Source organism: Heptranchias perlo, unplaced genomic scaffold, assembly GCF_035084215.1.
Source record: "Heptranchias perlo isolate sHepPer1 unplaced genomic scaffold, sHepPer1.hap1 HAP1_SCAFFOLD_180, whole genome shotgun sequence".
NCBI lineage: Eukaryota > Metazoa > Chordata > Chondrichthyes > Hexanchiformes > Hexanchidae > Heptranchias > Heptranchias perlo.
This window is the reverse complement of record NW_027139077.1, coordinates 715,892-735,761: the sequence shown is the minus strand read 5'-3', so window position 1 is coordinate 735,761 and position 19,870 is coordinate 715,892. Positions and strand designations below refer to the sequence as shown.

The 19,870-nt window shown below is 52.3% G+C and overlaps 1 protein-coding gene across 1 annotated transcript in view; it reads right to left on the bottom strand.

Moving 5' to 3' along the window:
* Window positions 1-5,018: 5,018 nt before the first annotated feature.
* Window positions 5,019-19,870, bottom strand: part of LOC137309796 (netrin-G1-like) — a 43,162-nt gene continuing 28,310 nt past the window's right edge. The window contains exons 3-5 of the mRNA XM_067977829.1: window positions 18,034-18,206; window positions 15,816-15,842; window positions 5,019-5,248 (exon numbers count right to left, since the gene is read on the bottom strand). Of these exons, the coding sequence (XP_067833930.1) occupies window positions 5,019-5,248; window positions 15,816-15,842; window positions 18,034-18,206 (430 nt within the window). The remainder of the gene's footprint in view (window positions 5,249-15,815; window positions 15,843-18,033; window positions 18,207-19,870) is intronic.

The following is a 19,870-nucleotide window of genomic DNA, read 5'->3' as shown; positions in this document are numbered from 1 at the left end:
AATTCTTATCAGCACTCTGCGCAATGAGTGACAAAGTTAGTTTCACTTCATGACTCACTTTGGTTGAAGATGAACCCTTTCAGGCCTGCAGTAGCAGCTCAGAAACAAAAAGCAGAAAAACAAGATTGCAATTTTACAATCTGGAGCCAGAATACAGCAAGCTGGACTCAGAAAACACAAACCGAAAACTAATCAGCTCAGACCCGACCCTAAACGGTTATAAAGAGGAACAATAACCTTCATAAATCCCCCAGAGAGGAAAGGGAAGGAGCTCTCTGGGAGGAATTGAAAATATACAGAAAAAGTTAAAAGGTTCATCGTGGGAAAGTAACCTGTGAGGACACAGAAAATCTGCAAAGGGATATGGACAGGTTAAGTGAGTGGGCGAGAAAGTGGCAGATGGAATATAATGTGGGGAAATGTGAGGTTATTCACTTTTGTCGGAAGAATAGAAAAACAGAATATTGTTTAAATGGTGAGAAACTATTAAATGTTGGTGTTCAGAGAGATCTGGCTGTCCTCGTACAAGAAACACAAAAGTTAGCATGCAGGTACAGCAAGCAATTAGGAAGGCAAATGGAATGTTGGCCTTTATTGCAAGAGGTTGGAGTACAAGAGTAAGGAAGTCTTACTACAATTGTAAACAATTTTACAACACCAAGTTATAGTCCAGCAATTTTATTTTAAATTCACAAGCTTTCGGAGGCTTCCTCCTTCGTCAGGTGAACAATGTGAAAATGTTCACATCGTTCACCTGACGAAGGAGGAAGCCTCCGAAAGCTTGTGAATTTAAAATAAAATTGCTGGACTATAACTTGGTGTTGTAAAATTGTTTACAATTGTCAACCCCAGTCCATCACCAGCATCTCCACATCATGATTACTACAATTAGACAGGGATTTAGTGAGACCACACCATACGGCCCCTCGAGCCTGCTCCACTATCCAATCAGATCATGGCTGATCTTTTACCTCAATTCCACTTTCCCGCCCTAATAAGAACATTCTGGTGAATCTGCGCTGCACCCCCTCCAGGGCCAATATATCCTTCCTGAGGTGCGGTGCCCAGAACTGAACCCAGTCTCCAGATGGGGTCTGACCAGAGGTCTGTACAGCTGGAACATCACTTCCTCCCCTTTGTATCCCAGCCCCCGAGATAAAGGTGAACATTCCATTAACCTTCTACTTTCGATGGTTTTCAGTCTCCCAGGTAACAGGCTGATCCTTTGATCTGAAGTTCTCTGGACACACTGAAAATAAATATAAATAAACCCCGTGATTCAGATATAACAAGTGAGCAATTACACTGAGAGAGGATTCATAGGAACAGGAGGAGGCCATTCAGCCCCTCGAGCCTGTTCCCCCATTCAATCAGATCATGGCTGATCTGTACCTCAACCCCATTTACCTGCCTTTGCTCCGTATCCCTCGATACCCTCACCCAACAAAAATCTATCGATCTCAGTCTTGAAAGCTCCAATTGACCCCCAGCATCCACAGCCTTTTGGGGGAGAGAGTTCCAGATTTCCACTCCCCTTTGTGTGAAGAAATGCTTCCTGACATCACCCCTGAACGGCCGAGCTCTAATTTTAAGATTATTCCCCCTTGTTCTGGATTCTCCCTCCAGAGGAAATAGTTTCTCTCTATCCACTCTATCAAATCCTTTATCAATCTTAAACACCTCAATTAGATCACCCCTCAATTTTCTAAACTCGAGGGAATACAAGCCTGGTTTATGGAACCTGTCCTCATAATTTAACCCTTTTAGCCCCGGTACCATTCTGGTGAATCTGCACTGCACCCTCTCCAGGGCCAATATATCCTTCCTGAGGTGCGGTGCCCAGAACTGAACCCAGTCTCCAGATGTGGTCTGACCAGAGCTCTGTACAGCTGGAACATCACTTCCTCCCCTTTGTATTCCAGCCCCCGAGATAAAGGTGAACATCCCATTCGTCATTTTAATTATTTATCCACTGGCGTTTAGTGATTTCTGTGCTTGGGCCCCTAAATCTCTCTGCTCCTCCACAGTTCCCGGCTTCTCACCATTTAGAAAATACTCTGATCGATCTTTCTTCGGTCCAAAGTGAATGACCTCACACTTCCCCACATTGAACTCCATCTGCCCCAGTTTTGCCCACTCACTGAATCGACCAATGTCCCTTTGCAACTTTCTGCTCCCATCTACACTATTTACTGTGTCACCTAACTTAGTGTCGTCAGCAAACTGAGATACACGGCTCTCTATTCCTTCATCCAAGTCACTGATAAATATAAATTTAACCCTGACCGATTCTTTATCCTGCCCCAGTTTAATGAGACCGAGACCATGAGGAGCCCACGGTCAACACATCAGACCAGTTACACTTTACCCACTAAACCATGGGCAGGGGGGCTTCAATAACTGATTGCTCGGTCTCTGAAAGGAACCAGGAATGCTCACTAATATTTCACCTTCAATTCCTTTAGTGTGAGTGTGTGTACACTGTTTCTCCGTTTTTAGATTAAAGACATTTCGACAAAATGGCATCTGTACTTTGAATAAAACAAATTGCTGGCAATAAACAGCAGAACTGACTCAGGATCCCACCCAAAACGTTGCCCCTCAGATGCTGCCTGACCGGTGCAGAGCTCAGTTGGTAACATGTTCTATTCTGGGACTAGAGAGTTGTGCGACTTGCTGGGGCTCGGGAGTTTGAGCTCATGATCCAAGCTGCCACTCCAGGGCAGTGCGGAGGGAGTGCTGCTTTGTCTGGATTCCCGGGCCTTCTCCTTCACGCCTCGTGAGAGGAGGTGAGAAGGCCCCAAACAGCAGGTGAGTGCCTTTATCGCACGGCTTGTGGGCCCGGAGGAGCAGGAGTGCTTCCCCCAGGCCCAACAAGCTTCCCTGGGGCAACCCCTCCGCCCCACGATCTCCGACCCTCCGACACACAATCACCAACCTGCCCCTACAATCTCCGACCCTCCCACGATCTCCGACCCCACCACGATCTCTGACTCCCCTGACCTACGACCCCCCCCACGATCTCCAACCCCCCCCCCACCCCGCCATGATGACACCCAAACCCCCAGATGACTCCGAACCCCCGGTGATCCCCAACGACTCCCAACGGACCCCGCCGGTGAGCCCCCCTCCCCCCCCGCCCCCCGTGTAACGCTTACCTCTCACATCATCTTCCTTGCTCTTCTCCCGTCCGACTGAGACCAGCCTGTCAATCCAGAGTGCAGTGCGGCTTGAGCTGTCCATGGCTCCCGTTCAACTTGCTCCTGGAATTGGGGAACCCAGGACCGGAACTGGCCCGGGACACTCCCCCCGAACCCCCTCAACCCCTTCCCCTCCCCCTGAACCCCTTCCTAACCCCCTCAACCCCTTCCTAACCCCCTCAACCCCTTCCCCTCCTCAACCCCTTCCTAACCCCCTCAACCCCTTCCCCTCCTCAACCCTTCCTAACCCACTCAACCCCCTTCTCCTCCCCCTCAACCACTTCCCCTCTCCATCCCCCTGAACCCCTTCCGTGCCCCCTCAAACCCTTCCCCCTGAACCCCCTTCCCCTCCCCCTCAACCCATTACACTGCCCTTCAACCCTTTCCGAACCCCTTCCCCTCTCCCTCAAACCCTTCACCTCCCTCCCCTAAAACCTTCCACTCCCTCCATTGAGCCCCTTCCCCTTCCCCTTCTCCTACCCCATGAACCCCTCCCCCTCCCCTGAACCCCTCCCCCTCCCTCCTGAACCCCTCCCCCTCCCCCTGAACCCCTTCCCCCAGACACACAGTCAGGACCCAGATCAGGAGACCAGGACACTTTCTGCAGCAGCTTTTATTGTTGTCCAGAGTAAAGCATCAAATCCTTTCCTGGATCTTATGACACTTTCCAGAGCTGTAAACTCAGATTCTTTGATGTCAGCACGTTGCAGTTACAGAGAAATCTGTGCACAGGAAAATCATACAAATAAAATAAAACCGTCTCATTCCCCCCGTCGCTGGGAATTACACAGTGAGAGATATATTCATCAACACAAACCGCGATTCATACAAAAACTACATGGAACATTGTGGGATTGCAAGAAAATAACTTCATCTTAATACAAAAGAATCGATAAACGCACTAACACTCTCCACTCACTGCTCAGGATTATTCCCCCATCGCTCTGATGCGCTCCAGGATTACACACAACGGTCACTAAAGCCCAGGTTGTAGGCCGCTCGAAGCCGGCCCACAGATTTCCTCAGGTCACGATGTACCGACAGCAATCCCTCGCAGTGAGTGAGGGAGGGAGTGTGACAGTGAGTGTGACTGTGAGTGAGTGTGGAGTGAGAAGTGAGTAAGTGAGTGAGGAGTGATTGAGGGATGGAGGGAGTGAGTGACGGGCAAGCAAGTGAGGAGTGAGTGTGAGTGGAGTGACTGAGGGAGTGAGGAAGTGAATGAATGAAGTGAGTGGAAGGAGGGAGGGAGGTAATGTGGAGTGAGTGAGTGGAGGGAAGGAGTGAGTGAGGAGTGAATAAGAGTGTGAGGGAGTGAGTGAGGGGCGAGTGAGCGAGGGCTGCACCAGAGCGGGGAATGGCCTCCTCTGAGCTCCACAAATTTTCTGCCGTGTTTCCTACATTCCAACAGTGACGACACTTCAAAAGTACTTCATTGGCTGTAAAGCTCTTTGGGACGTCCTGAGGTGGTGAAAGGCGCTATATAAATGCAAGTCTTTCTTTCTTTCTTCTTTCCCAAAGCTGGCCATCCGAGGCCAGGCTGGCGATTGGAGAATGAATATTAGCAGCTGCCTCCCTCCCTCCCTCCCTCCCTCCCTCCGGCGGGGGGTCTGAAAGTACAGTCCCCACTGACTGCCCATTCCTTCAGGGCTCGGAGATACAGTCGGGCTCGGTGGGTGGGTGGGTGGGCTCAGGCCTGGGTTACAGTTTGCCTTTCCCGGGCTGGAGGGCGGGGACCGTGTTTAACGGGGACGCAGTAAACGCTGGATTCTCCTCCGCTCTTTGCACCTTCCCGTGAGCGTCCGTGTCGCTGGAAGCGGGTCAGAGCGCCGGGCGTCCGTTAGCGGTGGTTAGCAGCGCAGTGAGTGACAGCAGCACCCGGTGTAAGGTGGGGTCCCGGGGGGATTGGGAGACACACCCTCCTGCTTCCTTCCCACACTGGCCTTTCTCACACAGGAGCCCGGTGTAGGGAGCGGGACAGCGACACCTCCCATTGTCCTCGCACACTCCTCCGTTCTGACACCGCGTCAGCAAGTTATCGCACACGCCGGCTGCAAGAGGTCAGAGAAAAGAAACGTCAGGTCACTGAAAATCTCCTGACCTCAGAGATTGTTTGAACTGTCGCCGCTCCCAGTGTTTCACTTTTACACCAACATCTACTTGCATTTATATAGCGCCTTTAACGTAGTAAAACGGCCCAAGGTGCTTCACAGGAGCGTAAATCAGACCAAAATTAACACTGAACCACATAAGGAGACGACATTAGGACAGGTGACCAAAAGCTTGGTCAAGGAGGTGGATTTTAAGGAGCGTCTTAAAGGAGGAGAGAGAAGGGGAGAGGCGGAGAGGTTTAGGGAGGGAATTCCAGAGTTTGGGGTCCAGACAGCTGAAGGCACGGCCGCCAATGGTGGGGCGAAGGAAATGGGGGAAGTGCAAGAGGCCAGAATTGGGGGAGCACAGAGATCTCGGAGGGGTGTAGGGCTGAAGGAGGTTACAGAGATAGGGAGGGGCGAGGCAACGGAGGGATTTGAATGTGAGGATGTGAATCTTAAAATCGAGGCATTGCTGGACTGGGAGCCAATGTCGGTCAGTGAGCACAGGGCTGATGGGTGAATGGGACTAAATCGATGGTTAAATACTGAAGGAGAGATTGAGGGTTAAATTCTGTGCCCAATTATTGTGTCCAATTCTGGGCACCACACTTTAGGAAGGATGTCAAGGCCTTGGAGAGGGTGCAGAGGAGATTTACCCGAATGATACCAGGGATGAGGGACTTCAGTTATGTGGAGAGATTGGAGAAGCTGGGATTGTTCTCCTCAGAACTGAGAAGGTTGAGGGGAGATTTAATAGAGGTGTTCAAAATTATGAAGGGTTTTGATCGAGTAAATAAGGAGAAACTGTTTCCAGTGGCAGGAGGGTCGGTAACCAGAGGACACAGACTTAAGGGAATTGGCAAAAGAACCAGAGGGGAGATGAGGAGAATTTTTTTTACACAGCGAGTTGTTCTGATCTGGAAGCAGATTCAATAATAACTTTCAAAAGGGAACTGGATAAATACTTGAAAAGGAAAAATTTGCAGGGCTATGGGGAAAGAGCAGGGGAGTGAGACTAATTGGATCGCTCTTTCAAAGAGCCAGCACTGACTGGATGGGCTGAATGGCCTCCTTGTGTGCTGTCTGATTCTATAAAATGCTCCTCACTGAACTCCAGTCCCTCCCTTTGCGAGGAGCTGTGCCACTAATTGTTTCTCAGGGTGATGGGGGAACCCAGGAGGGCTCCTTGTCTAAAAGCCTTTGTGTTTCCCCCCCTGGTATCTCTGCTCTCGGATCCACTGCTGACCCTGACACACAGGAGCCAGGCGGAGTGAGGGAGGGTCTGGTGCTGGAACGGTTACTTACCTCGGCAGCCCCTGTGCCAGTAATATCCGGGCAGGCACTTGTCACACTTGGGCCCTGCTGTCCCCTCCTTACAGTCACAATATCCCATCTCATTACAGCGATCATGGAGTGAGCCATAGGGGTGACACTGACAGTCTGCAGAAACAAGACAACACACACACTGCACATGGCTGTTCCCAATAAAACCCATCGACACAACCTCAGGGACACAAATGACTCGGGCCCAGGACAGGGGACGAGCCGACTCTGGGGGGAAACAAGTCTCCAACAGTTTACAAACAGCGTCAATCGTCCACACACTGATTGGACACGGCCCGTGTTCCACTCCTTGGGGCGACTGCACACAATTAACGCAGGTTAACAAGACCATAAAAAGCAAACCAAGCTCCGGGGTTCATTATTAGAGGGAGAGAATTCACAATCAGAGAGGTTATGTTAAACTTGTACAGAACCTTGGTTAGACCACACTTGGAGAACTGTGCACAGTTCTGGTCTCCATATTATAAAAAGGATAGAGAGACACTGGAGAGGGTGCAAAAATTCATCAGGGTGATACCAGAACTGAGAGGTTATAAATATCAGGAAAGATTGAACAGGCTGGGGCTCTTTTCTCAAGAAAAGAGAAGACTGAGGGGTGACCTGATCGAGGTCTTCAAAATTATGAAAGGGTTTGATAAGATAGACGGAGAGAAGATGTTTCCACTTGTGGGGGAGACCAAAACCAGGGGCCATAAATATAAGACTGTCATTAATAATCCAATAGGGAATTCAGGAGAAACTTCTTGACCCAGAGAGTGGTGAGAATGTGGAACTCGCTCCCACAAGGAGTAGTTGAGGCGAATAGCATCAAGGGGAAGCAAGATAAACACATGAGGGAGAAAGGAATAGAAGGATATGCTGATAGGATGAGATGAAGTAGGGAGGGAGGAGGCTCATGTGGAGCATAAATACCGACATAGACCAGTTGGGCCGAATGGCCTGTTTCTGTGCTGTACATTCTCTGTAATTCTATGTGTGGAGAATGGGAAGGAGATGAGGAAATGGAGAGAGAACATTGATGTTGGACAATGGGGGGAGGGTAACATTGAGCAGAGGCGAGTGATGCTGCTATGATGAAGGATGTTCGTTTGCCGAGAGTACAAACAACATACAAATTCCAGAAAAACAATGGAGACAGGGAAGCAATGATTATATCGTCACAACACAGGGCTTTCAATTTTCCTCAGGGCCAGGCCGCATCGCTAGGGAAAGGTCGGACCGGGTCTGATCTCTGGGGAAAGGTCGGACCGGGTCTGATCTCCGGGGAAAGGTCGGACCGGGTCTGATCTCCGGGGAAAGGTCGGACCGGGTCTGATCTCCGGGGAAAGGTCGGACCGGGTCTGATCTCTGGGGAAAGGTCGGACCGGGTCTGATCTCCGGGGAAAGGTCGGACCGGGTCTGATCTCCGGGGATAGGTCGGACCGGGTCTGATCTCCGGGGAAAGGTCGGACCGGGTCTGATCTCTGGGGAAAGGTCGGACCGGGTCTGATCTCCGGGGAAAGGTCGGACCGGGTCTGATCTCTGGGGAAAGGTCGGACCGGGTCTGATCTCTGGGGAAAGGTCGGACCGGGTCTGATCTCCGGGGAAAGGTCGGACCGGGTCTGATCTCTGGGGAAAGGTCGGACCGGGTCTGATCTCTGGGGAAAGGTCGGACCGGGTCTGATCTCCGGGGAAAGGTCGGACCGGGTCTGATCCCTGGGGAAAGGTCGGACCGGGTCTGATCTCCGGGGAAAGGTCGGACCGGGTCTGATCTCCGGGGAAAGGTCGGACCGGGTCTGATCTCTGGGGAAAGGTCGGACCGGGTCTGATCTCTGGGGAAAGGTCGGACCGGGTCTGATCTCCGGGGAAAGGTCGGACCGGGTCTGATCTCTGGGCAAAGGTCGGACCGGGTCTGATCCCCGGGGAAAGGTCGGACCGGGTCTGATCTCTGGGGAAAGGTCGGACCGGGTCTGATCTCTGGGGAAAGGCCGGACCGGGTCTGATCTCTGGGGAAAGGTCGGACCGGGTCTGATCTCTGGGGAAAGGTCGGACCGGGTCTGATCTCTGGGGAAAGGGGAGCTGATTCCTTTTGCTCAGCCCTATCGAAGGTTCCTTTTTGTTTCTTTATCTTGTTTTGGGCTGAAATCTGAAGGGTGAAGGAAGGAGGCGAGAGCGGAGATTGTAACAGGAACTGACCGAGGCAAACGTTGTGATGGTCCAGCTCTGCTGACGGGTTTCGGTGATAGCCCAGTCGGCACAACTGGCAGTGTCGGCCTCTCGTGTTGTGCTTACAGCTCACGCAAATGGTGGTGGTGAGCAGCTCGATGTAACTGCACCGGTTCGAGTGGCCGAAACATTCACAGTCTTGCAAGGAAAAGACCGAAAGTGTAGACGGGACGTAGACAGGACGTAGACGGGTCGTAAACTGCGAGCGGGTCACATGCTGCAGGAATGAGAGGCGGAGAGGAAATGTCTGGAATGGGAGGGGGGGGAAACACTGAGACTTTTAGCAGTGAGGGGAGAACATCAGACTCCTGGCTCGATACGGTCACATTGAATCAGGCAGATGGCGATGGATGGGAACGTTCCAGGGTTTATAGAGTCCGGTGGTGTGGCTCAGTGGGCAGCACTCTCACCGCGGAGTCAGAAGGTCATTGGGTCAAGCCCCACTCCAGAGACTTGAGCCCAAAATCCAGGCCAACACTCGGAGTGCTGTACTGTCGGAGGGGCAGTAATGAGGGAGTGCTGTACTGTCGGAGGGTCAGTAATGAGGGAGTGCTGCACTGTCGGAGGGGCAGTAATGAGGGAGTGCTGTACTGTCGGAGGGGCAGTAATGAGGGAGTGCTGCACTGTCGGAGGGTCAGTAATGAGGGAGTGCTGTACTGTCAGAGGGTCAGTACTGAGGGAGTGCTGCACTGTCAGAGGGTCAGTAATGAGGTAGTACTGTCGGAGGGTCAGTAATGAGGGAGTGCTGCACTGTCGGAGGGTCAGTAATGAGGGAGTGCTGTACTGTCGGAGGGGCAGCAATGAGGGAGTGCTGTACTGTCGGAGGGGCAGTAATGAGGGAGTGCTGTACTGTCGGAGGGGCAGCAATGAGGGAGTGCTGTACTGTCGGAGGGTCAGTAATGAGGGAGTGCTGTACTGTCGGAGGGTCAGTAATGAAGGAGTGCTGTACTGTCGGAGGGTCAGTAATGAGGGAGTGCTGTACTGTCGAAGGGTCAGTCATGAGGGAGTGCTGTACTGTGGGAGGGGCAGTAATGAGGGAGTGCTGCACTATCGGAGGGTCAGTAATGAGAGGGGGCAGTAATGAAGGCAGTGCTGTATTGTCGGAGGGGCAGTAATGAAGGAGTGTTGTACTGTCGGAGGGGCAGTCATGAGGGAGTGCTGCATTGTCGGAAGTCCTGTCTTTCGGATGAAACATTAAACCGAGGCCCCGTCCACCCTCTCAGGTGGACGTAAAAGATCTCATGGCAGTATTTCGAAGAGCAAGGTAGTTCTCACCGTTGTCCTGGCCAATATTTACCCCTCAATTCAACGTCACTAAAAAGAAATTATCTGCTCTTTATTTATTGCTGTTTGTGGGATCTTGCTGTGCGCAAATTGGCTGCCGCGTTTCCTACATTACAACAGTGACCACACTTCAAAAGTACTTCTTTGGTTGTAAAGCACATTGGCATGTCTTGAGATTGTGAAAGGCGCGATATAAATGCAAGTCTTTCTTCATCTTTCTGCTGTAAGCCAGTCGCATTGTTTGAGAGCTCCTCCTTTGCTTTGTGTTAGTGACCTCCAGTGATGAGATACTTGGCCGTGTCTGACCTTGCTTTGTGTTAGTGACCTCCAGTGATGAGATACTTGGCCGTGTCTGACCTTGCTTTGTGTTAGTGACCTCCAGTGATGAGATACTTGGCCGTGTCTGACCTTGCTTTGTGTTACTGACCTCCAGTGATGAGATACTTGGCCGTGTCTGACCTTGCTTTGTGTTACTGACCTCTAGTGATGAGATACTTGGCCGTGTCTGACCTTGCTTTGTGTTAGTGACCCCTAGTGATGAGATACTTGGCCGTGTCTGACCTTGCTTTGGATGAGCTGCGTCAGCAATTATTACTCCCAGATGGAGAACAACGCGTGGTCTGAACAGAACATCTGTACTGTGCGCACAAACACATCGACTCGAGACTGCACGGGACAGCAAGTGGGTCCGAGAGACAAGCAACCAGACACTTCCATCAAAACCCAACAAATATTTCTGAAAATTGTCACAGATTTCAATCTGCTGCTTTCAGACAGATGTTTGTAATGATTTCAATCTGCTGGGGTGAGACAGATGTTTGTAATGATTTCAATCTGCTGGGGTCAGACAGATGGTTGTAATGATTTCAATCTGCTGGGGTCAGACAGATGTTTGTAATGATTTCAATCTGCTGGGTTCAACAGATGTTTGTAATGATTTCAATCTGCTGGGGTCAGACAGATGGTTGTAATGATTTCAATCTGCTGGGGTCAGACAGATGGTTGTAATGATTTCAATCTGCTGGGGTCAGACAGATGTTTGTAATGATTTCAATCTGCTGGGGTCAGACAGATGTTTGTAATGATTTCAATCTGCTGGGGTCAGACAGATGTTTGTAATGATTTCAATCTGCTGGGGTCAGACGGATGTTTGTAATGATTTCAATCTGCTGGGGTCAGACAGATATTTGTAATGATTTCAATCTGCTGGGGTCAGACAGATGTTTGTAATGATTTCCTGCCAGAAGTAACTTTTCAGCTGATAGATTTTTTTAAAGATGATGTCAGCAGTGAAACCTCACTATCCACAGGATATTGGAACAGGAGGAGGCCATTCAGCCCCTCGAGCCTGTTACACAGGAACAGGAGGAGGCCATTCAGCCCCTCGAGCCTGTTACACAGGAACAGGAGGAGGCCATTCAGCCCCTCGAGCCTGTTACACAGGAACAGGAGGAGGCCATTCAGCCCTTCGAGCCTGTTACACAGGAACAGGAGGAGGCCATTCAGCCCCTTGAGCCTGTTCTGCTGTTCATATAAGGTCATGGCTGATCTGTACCTCAACTCCATTTACCCTCCTTTGCTCCGTATCCCTCGATACCCTCACCCAACAAAAATCTATCGATCTCAGTCTTGAAAGCTCCAATTGACCCCAAGCATCCACAGCCTTTTGGGGGAGAGAGTTCCAGATTTCCACTCCCCTTTGTGTGAAGAAATGCTTCCTGACATCACCCCTGAACGGCCGAGCTCTAATTTTAAGATTATTCCCCCTTGTTCTGGACTCTCCCACCAGAGGAAATAGTTTCTCTCTATCGACCCGAGCACATCGTTGAATCATTTCAAACACCTTGATCAGATCAACCCTCAATCTTCTAAACTCAGGGAATACAAGCCTGGTTTATGTAACCTGTCCTCTTAATTTAACCCTTTTAGCCCTGGTATCATTCTGGTGAATCTGCGCTGAACCCCCTCCAGGGCCAATATATCTTGTCCACGTTGAACTCCATCTGCCTCAGTTTTGCCCACTCACTCAGTCTGTCCATGTCCCTTTGTAACTTCCTGCTCCCATCCCCACGACTGACTGTGTCTCCGAACTGAGTCTCACAAACTTCAATAAAAATAAACTCCTTCTTGCAGGGGTCAAGTTGCTCAGTTGAAAATATATTTTTTGCTGATGATTTTATTCAATCTGAACAAACGGTCACAGTTTCTGACCCTCGCCCACAGATAATAACAACAACCTGCATTTATATAGCGCCTTTAACGTAGTAAAACGTCCCAAGGCCCTTCACAGGAGCGATTATCAAACAGAATTTAACACCAAGCCACATAAGGAGATATTAGGACAGGTCACCAAAAGTTTCATCAAAGAAGTGGGTTTTAAGGGACATTATAAAGGAGGAAAGAGAGGTGGAGAGGCGGAGAGATTTAGGGAGGGAATTCCAGAGCTTAGGGCCTCGGCAGCTGAAGGCACGGACGCCAATGGTGGAGCGAAGGAAATCGGGGATGTACAAGAGGCCAGAATTGGAGGAGCGCAGAGATCTCAGAGGGTTGTAGAGCTGGAGGAGGTGACAGAGATCGGGAGGGGTGTAGTGGTTGGAGCTCGAAGCCGAGCGAACGCTAATTAGCTGGAATCTGGTCTGTGGAGCCGATGATTTAATGGGGGGAGGCCGGTGACAGGCTGTTATTATGGGATTTCAGTAATTCGAGTAGGTTGAGTGTTTGAAAGACAAACTGTGTAATCCAGTATCTGACTGAGTCTCCCTGTTATTATTCAGCGAGACTGAATCCAGTAACAACCACTTTCAGTCATTAAGGACAAAATAGATAATCATTGAAGACATTAGAACGAGTTTATCTTTAGTTAAGTTTGTGCCAGTGATGAAGGTTTTGATGGTCTGTTTCTACATGTTGGTTCTGGCTGTACCTGGGCAGGAAAGGGGCAGGTTTGGGTCCAAAGTGTAACGTTTCATAGAACCCAGGGTGTCCCAGTCCCAGTCCCAGTCCCAGCATCGCACATGTTCCTGTCCAGTATCGGACTGTGATACGGACACTCTGTCCCGGTCAGTACGGGGAGTTATGGACACTCTGTCCCGGTCAGTACGGGGAGTTATGGACACTCTGCTCCCGGTCAGTACGGGGAGTTATGGACACTCTGTCCCGGTCAGTACGGGGAGTTATGGACACTCTGTCCCGGTCAGTACGGGGAGTTCTGGACACTCTCTCCCGGTCAGTACGGGGAGTTCTGGACACTCTGTCCCGGTCAGTACGGGGAGTTATGGACACTCTGTCCCGGTCAGTACGGGGAGTTATGGACACTCTGTCCCGGTCAGTACGGGGAGTTATGGACACTCTGTCCCGGTCAGTACGGGGAGTTATGGACACTCTGTCCCGGTCAGTACGGGGAGTTATGGACACTCTGTCCCGGTCAGTACGGGGAGTTATGGACACTCTGTCCCGGTCAGTACGGGGAGTTATGGACACTCTGTCCCGGTCAGTACGGGGAGTTATGGACACTCTGTCCCGGTCAGTACGGGGAGTTATGGACACTCTGTCCCGGTCAGTACGGGGAGTTATGGACACTCTGCTCCCGGTCAGTACGGGGAGTTATGGACACTCTGTCCCGGTCAGTACGGGGAGTTATGGACACTCTGCTCCCGGTCAGTACGGGGAGTTATGGACACTCTCTCCCGGTCAGTACAGGGAGTTATGGACTCTCTGCTCCCGGTCAGTACAGGGAGTTATGGACACTCTGCTCCCGGTCAGTATGGGTGTTGGTTTGGGTGCTCAATGCAGCCGATGGTTTGGAATGACATGGACAGCATGCGAAGGGTTAAATAAACGGGAACGAGTTCATGCAAAATACGGGAAACGAAGGTGAAGAGATTGAGGCCGAGAGACACTCGTCCAGTTCCCATTTCTGTATCTGGGAGAACGGGATTACAACAGGTCCCGATTGATCTCGGTATCAGGAACCAGACAGCTTTCCACAAATACACTCAGTCCCTGTTCACACCTACACCTGTTCCACACTCAGTCCCTGTTCACACCTACACCTGTTCCACACTCAGTCCCTGTTCCCACCGACACCTGTTCCACACTCAGTCCCTGTTCACACCGACACCTGTTCCACACTCACTCCCTGTTCACACCGACACCTGTTCCACACTCAGTCCCTGTTCACACCTACACCTGTTCCACACTCAGTCCCTGTTCACACCTACACCTGTTCCACACTCAGTCCCTGTTCACACCGACACCTGGTCCACACTCAGTCCCTGTTCACCTACACCTGTTCCACACTCAGTCCCTGTTCACACCTACACCTGTTCCACACTCACTCCCTGTTCACACCTACACCTGTTCCACACTCAGTCCCTGTTCACACCTACACCTGTTCCACACTCAGTCCCTGTTCCCACCTACACCTGTTCCACACTCAGTCCCTGTTCACACCTACACCTGTTCCACACTCAGTCCCTGTTCCCACCTACACCTGTTCCACACTTAGTCCCTGTTCACACCTACACCTGTTCCACACTCACTCCCTGTTCACACCTACACCTGTTCCACACTTCATCCCTGTTCACACCTACACCTGTTCCACACTTCGTCCCTGTTCACACCTGCACCTGTTCCACACTTCGTCCCTGTTCACACCTACACCTGTTCCACACTTCGTCCCTGTTCACACCTACACCTGTTCCACACTTAGTCCCTGTTCACACCTACACCTGTTCCACACTCACTCCCTGTTCACACCTACACCTGTTCCACACTCAGTCCCTGTTCACACCTACACCTGTTCCACACTCAGTCCCTGTTCACACCTACACCTGTTCCACACTCAGTCCCTGTTCACACCTACACCTGTTCCACACTCAGTCCCTGTTCACACCTACACCTGTTCCACACTCAGTCCCTGTTCACACCGACACCTGGTCCACACTCAGTCCCTGTTCACCTACACCTGTTCCACACTCAGTCCCTGTTCACACCTACACCTGTTCCACACTCACTCCCTGTTCACACCTACACCTGTTCCACACTCACTCCCTGTTCACACCTACACCTGTTCCACACTCAGTCCCTGTTCCCACCTACACCTGTTCCACACTCAGTCCCTGTTCACACCTACACCTGTTCCACACTCAGTCCCTGTTCCCACCTACACCTGTTCCACACTCACTCCCTGTTCACACCTACACCTGTTCCACACTTAGTCCCTGTTCACACCTACACCTGTTCCACACTCACTCCCTGTTCACACCTACACCTGTTCCACACTTCATCCCTGTTCACACCTACACCTGTTCCACACTTCGTCCCTGTTCACACCTACACCTGTTCCACACTTCGTCCCTGTTCACACCTACACCTGTTCCACACTTCGTCCCTGTTCACACCTACACCTGTTCCACACTTAGTCCCTGTTCACACCTACACCTGTTCCACACTCACTCCCTGTTCACACCTACACCTGTTCCACACTCAGTCCCTGTTCACACCTACACCTGTTCCACACTCAGTCCCTGTTCACACCTACACCTGTTCCACACTCACTCCCTGTTCACACCTACACCTGTTCCACGGTCAGTGAGACAAGAGGTGGGGGTCGAGGGGAAGGTTCGCTCCAGATACAGAAATGGGCTCTGGGTCAGCAGGTCACAGGTCAGAGAGCGTAGGTCCTACTTACGGTCACTGGTGACGGTGTTCGGGAGGCCTGGAGAGGGAAACGGAAACAAAAATCAGGGCCTGAGTTCAGGTGTTTGTGTCGAACACGGATTATAAAGTATTTTAGTGGAACAATGTGTCAGAACACAACGTAAACACATTACAGTGAAAGGAGACTTCTTCAGAGTGAAGGGAGGGGGAGGGGGAGGGGTATTGGAGGTGGAGTAGAGATTTGAGAGGGAGGGGAAAGGAGAGGGGAATGCAAAGGAGAGAGGGGGAGGAGGGGAGACGGGGAGGAGGTGGGGTGAAGAGGGAGGGGGGAATGGAGGTGGATTGGAGATTGGAAGAGGAGGGGAGGGGAGAGGAGAGAAATGGGAGGGGGATTGGATGGGTTGGGGGAGGAAGAAGGGTGGGTTGGGGGAGGGGTTGTCGGTTAGGGAGATGGTTTGAGGGGTTGGGATTGTCGGTTGGGGAGGGGGTTTGGGGGGAGGGGTTGTCGGTTGGGGAAGGGGTTTGGGGGGGGAGGGGTTGTCAGCTGGGGAGGGGGTTTGGGGGGAGGGGTTGTCGGTTGGGGAGGGGGTTTGGGGGGGACGGATTGTCGGTTTGGGAGGGGGTTTGGGGGGGACGGATTGTCGGTTTGGGAGGGGGTTTGGGGGGAGGGGTTGTAGGTTGGGGAGGGGGGTTTGGGGGGAGGGGTTGTAGGTTGGGGAGGGGGTTGTCGGTTGGGGAGGGGGTTTGGGGGGAGGGGTTGTCGGTTGGGGAGGGGGTTTGGGGGGGAGGGGTTGTCGGTTGGGGAGGGGGTTTGGGGGGAGGGGTTGTCAGTTGGGGAGGGGGCTTGGGGGAGGGGTTGTCGGTTGGGGAGGGGGTTTGCGGGGGAGGGGTTGTCGGGTGGGGAGGGGGTTTGGGGGGAGGGGTTGTTGGTTAGGGAGGGGGTTTGGGGGGGAGGGGTTGTCGGTTGGGGAGGGGGTTTGGGGGGAGGGGGTTTGGGGGGGAGGGGTTGTCGGTTGGGGAGGGGGTTTGGGGATAATCCAGGAGTCACAATCACAGACTGAGCCCCACCTTGAGGAATTGATGCTCCGCCCCTCCCCCCCGGATACTGAGAATCAGCGGCCAACACACGGCCCCTGGGGTCACTGGGTCACACGGCCCCCGGGGTCACACGGCCCCCTGGGGTCACGGGGTCACACGGCCCCCGGGGTCACGGGGTCACACGGCCCCCGGGGTCACGGGTTCACACGGCCCCCGGGGTCACGGGTTCACACGGCCCCCGGGGTCACAGGATCATGGGACTCAATCTCGCAGAGTGCAGTGCGGCCTGGGCTCTCGATGGGGCCGCCATCGCCGCCTCCGTTCAACCGGCTCCTGGAATCGGGGATCGACAGAGAAAGGGGCCGGGGGGGAAATTCACACCCTGGGGATCGACAGAGAAAGGGGCCGCGGGGGAAATTCACACCCTGGGGATCGACAGAGAAAGGGGCCGCAGGGGAAATTCACACCCTGGGGATCGACAGAGAAAGGGGCCGCGGGGGAAATTCACACCCTCGGGGATCGACAGAGAAAGGGGCCGCGGGGGAAATTCACACCCTGGGGATCGACAGAGAAAGGGGCCGCGGGGGAAATTCACACCCTCGGGGATCGACAGAGAAAGGGGCCGCGGGGGAAATTCACACCCTGGGGATCGACAGAGAAAGGGGCCGCGGGGGAAATTCACACCCTCGGGGATCGACAGAGAAAGGGGCCAGGGGGGAAATTCACACCCTGGGGATCGACAGTGAAAGGGGCCGGGGGGGAAATTCACACCATGGGGATCGACAGAGAAAGGGGCCGGAGGGGAAATTCACACCCCGGGGATCGACAGTGAAAGGGGCCGGGGGGGAAATTCACACCCCGGGGATCGACAGTGAAAGGGGCCGGGGGGGAAATTCACACCCCGGGGATCGACAGAGAAAGGGGCTGGGGGGGAAATTCACACCCTGGGGACTGAGTATCGCCCCCTCCGGACCCCCTTCTCCTCCCCCTCGTGGTTCCCTCCCCCTGGAGTCAGTCCTTATTCCTGTTCTCTGTCTCTGTCCAATCTCCCGCTCTGAGTCTCTGTTTACACATTAATTCATTCACAAACATCCATTTGCTTCTATTTTGGAATCGGTGCATTGCCGGGAGTTGGAATTAGAATGAAATCTGAACCGAAACCCAAGGTGCCGCCGGTATCAGGCGGGGCCGGAGAAGCCCTCGTTACTCACAGATATTGGCCGTCCCTTTGGGGATCGGGAGGTACGAGCCGGCTCTCCACGGCCGGCCTTGAAAGCCTTTCTTGCATCTCCCGCAGTCCGGCCCCGTCGTGTTGTGCTCACACTCGCAACTCAGCTTCCCCTTCTCCAGGACACAGTTGTTGGCGTGAAGATTGCACTTACACCTGGCAAAAAAACAAGGGGACAAGCTGGTTTAAAATGACCCCGAGCAGCTCCGTTACACACCGGACTCTCTGCTCCGGGGCTCAGCTCTCCCTTTACCAGCTTAGGTTCCTGGTGTCTCCATCACAGGAAGGTCCTGGATCCCAGTTCAAGGTCATTGCAGAATTTTAAACTGATGCAAACCCCTTCCTGCAGAACATGGGCAGCCTGTGATCCCCTCACACAGTCTCCCCTTTCCCCAAACTGGACCCAGTGACAAGATCTCAGGCCCGAACTGCACAGGACGACAAACCCAGTACAGAGTGATTCCCAGCACGGGGCAGTTCCCAGCACGGGGCAGTTCCCAGCACAGGACTATTTCCAGCACAGGACTGTTTCCAGCACAGGGCAGTTCCCAGCACAGGGCAGTTCCCAGCACAGGGCAGTTCCCAGCACAGGGCAATTCCCAGCACAGGGAAATTCCCAGCACAGAGCAATTCCCAGCACAGGGCAATTCCCAGCACAGGGCAATTCCCAGCACAGGGCAATTCCCAGCACAGGGCAATTCCCAGCACAGGGCAATTCCCAGCACAGGGCAATTCCCAGCACAGGGCAATTCCCACTGACTGGAGCAGCAGAGACCAGGAACATGGGTCAACCCTAAAAAGAGAAAGAACTCCCATTTCTACAGAGCCTTTCGCCACCTCAGGACGTCCCAAAGTGCTTTACAGCCAATTAAGTAAATTTGAAGTGTAGTCACTGTTGTAATGTAGGAAACACAGCAGCCAATTTACGCACAGCAAGATCCCACAAACAGCAATGTGATATTGAGATCTCGCCTCTGAGTCAGAAGGTCATAAGTTCAAGCCCCGCTCCAGAGACTTGAGCAAATAATCCAGGCCGGCACTCCCCGGTGTCAGTATTATGGTCATTACTGAGGGAGTGCTGCACTGTCGGATGGTTATTACTGAGGGAGTGCTGCACTGTCGGAGATGCTGTCTTTTGGAAGAGATGTTAACCCGAGGTGGGGGTAAAAGATCCTCGGGTCTTGAGGGAAGTGGCAGTGGGGATTGTGGATGCTTTGGTAATAATTTTCCAAAATTCTCTGGACTCGGCAAAGGTCCCGGCAGATTGGAAAACTGAAAATGTAACACCCTTATTTAAAAAGGTAGTAGGCAGAAGGCTGGAAATTATAGACCAGTTAGCCTAACATCTGTGGTGGGTAAAATTTTGGAGTCTATTATTAAGGAGACAGTAGCAGAACATTTGGACAAACATAATTTAATAGGACAAAGTCAGCATGGCTTTACGAAGGGGAAGTCATGTCTGACAAATCTGCTTGAGTTCTTTGAGGACATAATGTACAGGGTGGATAAAGGGGAACCAGTGGACGTAGTGTATTTAGACTTCCAGAAGGCATTCGACAAGGTGCCACATAAAAGATTATTGCTCAAGATAAAGAATCACTGGATTGGGGGTAATATTCTGGCATGGGTGGAGGATTGGTTATCTAACAGGAAGCAGAGAGTTGGGATAAATGGTTCATTCTCGGACTGGCAACCAGTAGCCAGTGGTGTTCCGCAGGGGTCGGTGCTGGGTCCCCAACTCTTTACAATCTATATTAACGATTTGGAGGAGGGGACCGAGTGCAACATATCGAAGTTTGCAGATGATACAAAGATGGGAG